The sequence below is a fragment of the Mytilus galloprovincialis genome, chromosome 4, assembly GCF_965363235.1.
Source record: "Mytilus galloprovincialis chromosome 4, xbMytGall1.hap1.1, whole genome shotgun sequence".
NCBI lineage: Eukaryota > Metazoa > Mollusca > Bivalvia > Mytilida > Mytilidae > Mytilus > Mytilus galloprovincialis.
This window is the reverse complement of record NC_134841.1, coordinates 40014408-40023805: the sequence shown is the minus strand read 5'-3', so window position 1 is coordinate 40023805 and position 9398 is coordinate 40014408. Positions and strand designations below refer to the sequence as shown.

Genomic DNA, 9398 nt, shown 5'->3' with positions numbered 1-9398 from the left:
TAAAAGAACAAAAAAAAAAGTAAAATGCAAAAAAATGTGGAGAATTCATATGTACCCTATCGCGATTCAAAACTTCGGACATTCGCTACAACAGGGTCTGATTTACAAACTTAGATGATAATGATCAGCTTGCTAAGGAGGCATTCATCTTTTTAAATATTTTTCAGATGAGTTATCGTCTTGAATGCTTCATTTTACATGATTTCATACGAAATGAAATTAGACCAATTGGATGTAAAAATAAAAAGGCGGTGTCAAGCATCCTCAATGTCACTCATCAACCACTCTCTTAAATGATTGATTGATTGGTGGAGATTACTTCCACGATCAGCATTGTATGCTTGTTCAAAGCGGTCAGTTTTTATTGCTGAAAGAAGACGCACTCCCAGGAGAGATCCATCGACCTCCGGCAGAAATCAACATCAGAGTCGAATGCAATTACGAAAGATACCACCTGCTCCAGATGTAACATCGTATACTTGTTTCTGAAAAGACGTCTCTTTGCAAACCTTGTGAAATGCAAGATAGCATATTTGGTCCTGTTAGAACAAATATGCTTTACCCTTTATTCCTAAGGAATAAATACCCGCCTTTACTATTTGCTTCCAGCGGAAATAATATTCCACAATATTTTTTTTAATTTGGAGTTAAAATTGTGAAAGATCTAATCCAATTATGTAAACTCTCCGGATATCTTTGAAGAGTTATTTGCATGACATACTTGATAGGGATTTTTAGGGTTTTAGATTTCAACATAACAATGTAAAAACAATTGAGTATTTTTTATTAGTGAATTCGTATCGCATTTCTTAAGAAATAACGAAATATGTTCTGTAATTTCATTTTGAGTGAATAAATGTTATTTTCAGATCTTTACGGAACATACATTTTTCTTTTTACAATGGGCTTAATTAGGATTGATTGTTGGTGTTATTGGAGATTACTAGTATTTAATTATGATGGATCGATGTCCAAGAGAACTTTGACAATAATCATTTGAGCCAAAAAGTAATATAAGATTGCGCAATAATTCCAACAAAAACCAAAAATAAATCCATAGTATTTTGGAGCAGTGAACGAAGCTGTGAACATCAAATTGAATACATTCTTTTGAAATGATGAATTGTACTTTGTGTGTATCCATGTCATGTTATTGCTATCAAAATTTAGGTAAATAGTTTTCTCATCAACACTTTTTAATATAATAAAACAAAAGATATTAAAATAAAAAAATAATAACGACAAGATAATCTTAAGCTAAGATGGCAGTCTTTCCCTGTAGTGTATTAGTTAAGTGATTGCATTATTTATATGTTTTTTCTGTATTTGTATGTGTCCCTTTAAATTATAAGGCAAACATAAAACAGTAGTTTTCATATACAAAACAACATCATTTGATATAAAACAAACTGTAATAACCACCAAGTATATTATGCTAAGATAAGAAATTATATCGATGTATCGTCCACGAATCGAGTAGGCAATTTGATGCATTTTAAATCAGTCCTGTTTATTTTCTCCTATATTGAAATGCATCAAATTCCTTTGAATAAGATATTATCGATATTATTTGAAGCATCTATAAAAATAAAAGAACTGCCATAATTGTCCACAAAATAATCCCATTATTATTGTGTACAAAAGGAAATTTCCCTTTAAGAACTATTTCTTAGTAAGCTGCAATGTGTTTGTATGCTTCTTGGAAATGTCCTGGTCCGAGATTACTCCAGATAGGGACCGGATTGGCTGGAACGGGGAAGAAAACGTTTGTACGCAATTCACTTGGTTCTGCCCATGCCAATAAATCAATGTCTGGAAGTGCGTGACATGGAATCTTGTGATTACTGAAAACATAAAAATAAAGCAATGTATAGGAAAGTACTCATAAATAAAACAAAACAAGGGGAAAATGTACATTACATTCTTACATATATATTAGAGCAGTTTTCTAGTTAACTTCACATATGTATACGATATTTCTACTTATAACTTAGAATTTGCAAATAAAAACATTTATTTATATTAAAATGTGTTGATTTACTCTATTAATATAAATATAAAAAAGAAGATGTGGTATGATTACCAATGAGACAACTCTCCACAAGAGACATAACACAGAAATTACCTACAATAGGTCACCGTACGGCCTAGTCAGTTATAAAAGGCCCCGGAATGACAATGTACAACAATAAACTTCTTATATGATATGTGATTGGTATATTTTCATTAACATATTATAAATAAAATCAATTATAACTATAGCAATTAGATGTATAAATCTGAATTAGAGAAAATTTTAGTAATCAAAAAGTAAATACAGAAATACTGAACTCCGAGGAAATTCATAACTGAAAGCCCCTAATCAAATGGCCAAACACATCAAACGAATGGATAACAACTGTCATATTCCTGACTTGGTACAGGCATTTTCTTATGTAGAGTATGATGGATCAAATCTTGTTTTAAAGCTAGCTATACCTCTCACTTGTATGACAGTCGCATCAAATTACTTTATATTGACAACGATGTGTGAACAAAACAAACAGACACAATAGGCAAAAATGTCACAAATAGGGGAGCAACAAGAACCCAATTAAAAAATGGGGGGTGATACCAGGTGCTCCTGAAGGGTAAGCAGATCATACTCCACATGTGTCACCCGTCGTGTTGCTTATGTTATTACAAAGCCGGTAAATAGTCTAATTCGGTAGGTCACATTCGTGAAAAGGGAACAAGTTATAGTAACGACATAATTAAGGAACATTTCCAATATTATCTGTGAAACGGATATTCCATAACGGTCAACCAACTCGTGATGGCGTCCATAAAATTAACGAAGTGATGATTTCAAATTGACACATGAATTAAATTAATTATAATCTGCGTATAATATAAAACCATACAAAAGTCATAAAAGTTTATATACTCACTGTTCTGAGGGTAGTAAAAATGAATCCGGTTGGATATGATCAATTTTGGTGTTCTCACAAATAATTTTAGATATTTTGTGATGTCTGATGGTTTCAAGTTGTCCTACAATTAAATAAGTTAAATATAGTATTTATCCTAAAGTTTATATTATAAATATATAAATATGTCACTATTCGTGGAAATATTCATCAATATCTTTACAATTATCAAATAATATTGACAATGGAAATGGGGAATGTGTCAAAGAGACAACAACCCAAACAAAGTCTAAAAATCAATATTGATAGAATTCGTACACACAACTCTATGTACAATATAGTCTTTACGTTCATAACTCGTATTGAAATATATACAATGATAGGTTATTTTTTTTTGCAATATCTATCTATATATATATATATATATATATATATATATATATATATATATATGTGTGTGTGTAATGGCACAATCGTATTACTACCTTCCACTGATAAACTTTCACTTACCTGTGGTACCATCCTCTCTTAGCAAATTATTCCAGTACTATTTTGGTTTAAGGGATGTTTATTGTAAATTTTCAATCTAAAGATAATGTAAAGATGTGAAATGCAGGCGTAGGATACAAAATGGACAACCAAGTTGACAATGTCATGGCCACAAACGGTAAAGACGAGCAGACAAACAACATCACATCAAAAACCCAAATAAAACCAAAGACTTTGACTTCGACAGAAAATCGTTTCTAGTGCTTTGAAACCGAATTGATATGAATTTTATGACAATGAATTGTTAGAATTTACACATTATGTCCATTGAAATGACACTAATGACAAACCTATGCATTTTAAATTCATATCATCATAAATACTTACTAGGAGAGAATCCAGTCAGCTTGAAGTCATTTTCATACCAAAATCTATCGCCGAATTTCCAGTTGGCGAATGATTTACCGATTAAACATTGGAATGTTGGACCTGTTAATCCACCTTTTACTCTTCTCTCTGACAGACCTCCAGTATATAAATCAATGTCGTCAACATGTCTAAAAAAATATGAGAAATTTAAATCTTATTTCACATTATTAAACGTGATACTTGTATTGTAAAATTGGTATTATCATTTCGTTTATGTTATTTTTTGCAAATAAGCAAACGGTGAATGCAAGTATAGATACGAAGGAAATTTATGCAATTGGATGGCGATATTGGTAGAAAATTACCATCATATATATAGATATAGGGTATATTTTTCATTATTAGTTCCATCATCATTATTATTTATTCTGGATTCTAAATTGATAACTTTGAATGCAAAGTCAAGGGGAAACAATTTTGTGATTATCTCTGAAAATTTGAACAGATCAGGGAAATCCGATTCAGCCCGAGATTAGAGTATACAGCTATTTCTCAGCACATTCAAATATTAAAATTGTTACTTACTTATAAGATTTGGAAAGCCGAATAATTGATTCTTTGTCGTGATCAACCAGACCACCTGGTCCATGACCAAAGTGAATTACTGGTGGAAGTCCACACCATTTCCTCCACGCATTGTATGGAGGCAGTCCATGATCTCGTCCTCTCTGTATATTGACTGCTACCAAGTCAAAGCTCTTACCATGGTGATCCATGAACAAATAATTTCTAACACCATCGTTAACACAGCGATCACTTTTAGCGTGACTATCGTCTAACATCCATTCTCCAATCCAATCATTTCCTTTGCCCCCATGTGACATCAAGACACCTGGTCGGTTGTATGTTTTGTAAATTGGAAATTCTGCAATCTTATTACCCCCTGGAGCTCCGTATCCAAGGAAATTCGGAATCATTGAATGTCCAAATCTGAAAGCGGCACCTGCCATAACGTTAGCTGTAGTTGGGTCCAATTTTTCGTTGTAGACTGTATTATATTTGCCATATACTGAGTTAAGGCCATACAATGTCATAAATTCTTTGTTTAGAACCAGAGGAAGCCATTCGGCATAGACGATATGTTGAAGAACTCCTCCAATTATCTTTCTGGTTTCTTGGAAAATTATTTCATCAGTCCAGTGGGGGTTTATTTTACCTAAAGCTACAGCCAATCGATTGTGTTCTCTTAAGAAAACGATATGGAGGAAGGCAAGAGACGGAACAATTGTGTTTCTGTCATCACCTGTAAATTCAAAAATTATTCAATAAAATCATTACCCCAAATTTGAATAATTGGCAAGTTTTTGAATTTTTGGGTTTTTTTCAAATTTGAAAAAAAAAGTAAATTTTTCTTCTCTATCTATTTTTTCAGTTTTCCTCTAATGTTGGTATTTGTTGTTTTTATAAAAAAAATAATATTATACATCATTCTACATCTATTCACCTTGGTAATGTGTCTATGTGTTGGATATTGTAAATTTAAACCTTAAAAAGAAATAGCATACATACATTCTTCAAACTATTTATTACACTGACATTGAATCTAAGAGATACTTTCGAATTTAATGGAATAAATAGGTTGGCAGGTTATATATGATCTTCATAATGAAAAACAAAACCAATTTTATCTGATTCCATCTCCTTCATTGTAAGGCATGACTTCGACATATGCACTAATATTATATTCCATAACAGTACTTGATCGAATAAACCAATTTAAGTCATAAGAAACCTCAAATTAAAATAAATAATGCATACGTTTTTTTTATAACTCAATGGATAGTTTTCACCATAAAACTTATGTACATATACTTTTGTCTGAAGCAAATTCTTCAATATATTCATATTTAGAAGAAGTTTACTTCAGGAAGCAATTCCCCCGACATATTTTCCGTATGCAAAGTGACCTCAGTGTGACCCATCTCGTAAAAATCCGGTGGTCGCACTACGAATGGGTGTCCTTAAAATAAACTATTATCTGAATTTACATGTTGAACACGTGCTCAATTTCCATGCTTTTTTGTTGATTTTTTGTTGATTGTTGACAAACAGGTGACAATCGTTAAACTTCGGCTTCAAAACACGAACTTTAATTACCTGCCATATTTTCACAACAACACTGACCGATTGAAAAAAAAATGACGATTATACGAAATTTATGCGAAAAAAATGATAAATTCGTGCAAAGAAGACTAAGTTTATGACGTTTGTATGAATTGGTTCAAGAATTGGAAGAACATAATTTCACCGGTCACTCGTTTCTTATGACTTTAAGTTGATTAGTTACCTGCTCCGAAGCAGTATTCTCCAGGACTTTCCATAATACAATCTCCATCATCATAACGAGGTAAAAATCCACCATCTGTCATCTTCAGTAAACCTGCAAAAGAAATAAGTTATTTTTCTTTTCCAATTACTTTTTTCAATATTTATGTGACTTTTATACAAGTGAGAGGTTTAGCTATCTATAAAACCAGCTTTACCAAGTCAGTTGTTGCTCATTCGTTTGATTTGTTTGATCTTTTGATTTGCCATTTAATAAGGGACTTTCCGTTTTACATTTTCATCGGAGTTCGGTATTTTTGTGATTTTACTTTTTCCTATGTAATAAATTTTTTTCTTCAATCAATATTAGGTTTTTGCATTTTGCTTTTTCATTTCAAACATAAGATTTTCATTAAGTGGTATTGTTTATGCTCTCATATATATATATATATATTAACATTACTAGCTTGCGGATTATAAAACTAATTGTTTAGTCCATTTTGATTATATTAAGCTATATTTCTGTGTGTGCTACGATCACTTTAGTTAATGATCATTGGATCAAAATACGAAAATGACCCTTGCTATATTCCACATATGATATCTGGATTGAATTGGATGGCAGTTTTGCAATATTGTCGTTTCCACTGAAATTTTCACAAAACAATATTTGCTCGATTTATAATCCTTCTTGTCTCGTGTTTTCATCTTTTAAGGTGGTACCTAACACTACAGGGAGATAACTCTGTAAAGTCAGCTTAACGTTTTAATTACGTTGTGTTGTAAAGGAAATATTAAGCTTCTCAATGATCAAAATAAGTGTTTGTCAATCTGCTATATAACCAGTGTAATTTTTCTGATAAAACGGTTGGTTCAATTTTTTTGAAATTTTTATATTTTTGTAAAAGGGTCAAAGTAAATACTTTGTCAAAATTTTAAGAAAATTAAACGAGCCAAATTAATTTTAGTTAAAGTGTTGGGTACCACCTTAAGGTAGATTCATGGTAAACCGCCATCTTGGATTGTACAATCGCAGTACAAATTCGGTCTAGTTATTTTCCCAAATCATCAAATTTGGAGACATATTTTCAATTTAACGGTTAGACTGTTTATCTATATTAAGAAAATTTGGCGATTTATTGTATTATTCTAATTATTTAAACAAATATCATTTTTTTGTGTTTTTAGAATGATTTTTTCAAATGAGCCATTCAAGGGGATATAACTCTATTAGTAAAAAAAATACTGGACAAATAGGGAGATTTTTTATTTTACTTGTAGCAAGAAAACAAGTTCGTTGACACCATTTTTTCTTTTTATTTTCTTAAAACATCTTATAATTTTTTTTTTTTTTTTTTTTTTTTGTATCTTTTCACAATTGATTTCAAAATTCTATCTTATAGAATATTTTTTTTATATACATAAATGTGTTTTTTCATGAACAATCTAACCAAAATTTGGGCAAATTTCAACGACTAATAGCTTGAAAAATAGCACGGTGACCCATACTTTTTATTATATTTAAAAAAAAGCATAGTAAATCTTCATTTTGGCAAATTATAAGAAAATTCTGTCTCAAAAAGTATATACATATCATCTACCTTAAATGCAAGCTACTGGAGAGACATGAAATTGTGCGCCTGATATATACGTACACTTATCAAATTAAACAAAAAAGTGAAGCTGTTAAATTTAAGTACATATGTTAGACAAAAAATATGCTCACCTCCTTTTCCAAGACGTAGATATGTCTGCTCCTTCATTGAGTTTCCATAAATCATAGACCCATCGATGAAGGAAGACTGTTGGTTGATCTGATTTCTTGGCGCTAAAGTAAAACATGAACTCGTGAAGATAAATCAATTCTTTAAAAAATTGTAAAAATCTGATTTCTATATTTCAAAGGCAATTTTTGAAGACTGATATTTAATCATTGGTGGCAACCATGTCCTGAGATATATGCCTTAGTTATAATTTTCTTATTGCATCATAAACACAATATGTAAATAAATTTATTTACCACCAAAAAAAAACACATCTTCGTTTTAAAAATGTCCATGACTCCCTACGAAAAAATAACATGTGCAAGTTTACAGACTTTAGTCCTTCTTATTTCTGATAAAGTTCTTTGTTTCGACTTGTTTATTTATTCCATCTGTTCTCATTTGGATTAGAAGTATCAATGTCACCTTATACTCTAAAGGAGTAATACAAATATTTATATTTAAAACCAGCATACATACCTGGTTTACAGTACAGCTCTGGTGCAATAGAGGAACGAACAAAATTCATGCAGGGGTTATGGAAACGTTTGTCTTTTGGTGGAACTGGTATAGGGAAACAGGAACCTCTGCAAATTGCAAAAAGAATATGTGTGTTAAGTCTGCGTGTTTTTGTTTTTGTTTTTATGCAATGTAATGGTTTGTTTCTACAGTAATATTTTCTTTTCTATCAATGGTTTTTCAGTAAAACATTTTACATTTTTAATTTTTAAATTCCATCCTCGAGATCTACAAACGCGAAAAGGATACACGAAATGAAATAAAGTGTTATTCTCATTGGCAATTTGTTTTTATTAAATTACATATCAAAGTTGGTTTTTTTAAGGGTGCAGTTATTAATGATACTGGTCTAGATGTTTCACCTTTACTTGTCATATTAAATAACGTAATGTATAAATAGAAAGAAAATAAAGTGGAGACATATTTGCATGACTGTTGGCATGACATTGTTTTTACCAAATATTCATAAAGCTTTCTGTTCTTATAGAGACAATGCTAATGCCCGCGTCACACTGTCCCGATTTTTATATACGATGGACACCCGAATGCGAAAATTGTAAGTTCGTACGAAGTTGGTCCCGATCTCGTTAAAATACCAAAAAGTGACCAAAGTAAGTACGAAGTCTATACGATGGTGCCGAAATTATATACGATAGCAAAAGATGGACATACGAAGGTTAACCGAAGACGGGTATTTAAGCTTCCTATCTCAGCCGAAACCTACACGATGGATCACGAAGGCTACACGATGGATTACGAAGGCTACACGATGGATTACGATGATGGCGCGATGTCCATACGATGTCTAAACGATACGAACAGAATTTCGACAACATATCGTTTCTGTACAAGTCTGCCATGCATGGCAGGAACTCGATCTTTTTGTCTAATTCTTATAAAACTTAGTTTATTATCCCCTCGCCTACTACATGTAAGTTGCGTGTAGATAAAATTGTTATGGACACTCTAGAACCAAAATGCTCAAAACTTGGTATGGTGTTACTCGTTAGAAATATCTTAAGCG

At 31.5% G+C, this 9398-nt stretch overlaps 1 protein-coding gene across 2 annotated transcripts in view; it reads right to left on the bottom strand.

The window, feature by feature from the left end:
• Positions 1-767: 767 nt before the first annotated feature.
• Positions 768-9398, bottom strand: part of LOC143072123 (salivary peroxidase/catechol oxidase-like) — a 52532-nt gene continuing 43901 nt past the window's right edge. For both annotated transcript variants that reach the window (XM_076246931.1, XM_076246930.1), the window contains exons 7-13: positions 8336-8442; positions 7819-7920; positions 6115-6207; positions 4353-5070; positions 3786-3955; positions 2931-3033; positions 768-1844 (exon numbers count right to left, since the gene is read on the bottom strand). In XM_076246931.1, the coding sequence (XP_076103046.1) occupies positions 1670-1844; positions 2931-3033; positions 3786-3955; positions 4353-5070; positions 6115-6207; positions 7819-7920; positions 8336-8442 (1468 nt within the window). In that variant the 3' untranslated portion in view covers positions 768-1669. The remainder of the gene's footprint in view (positions 1845-2930; positions 3034-3785; positions 3956-4352; positions 5071-6114; positions 6208-7818; positions 7921-8335; positions 8443-9398) is intronic.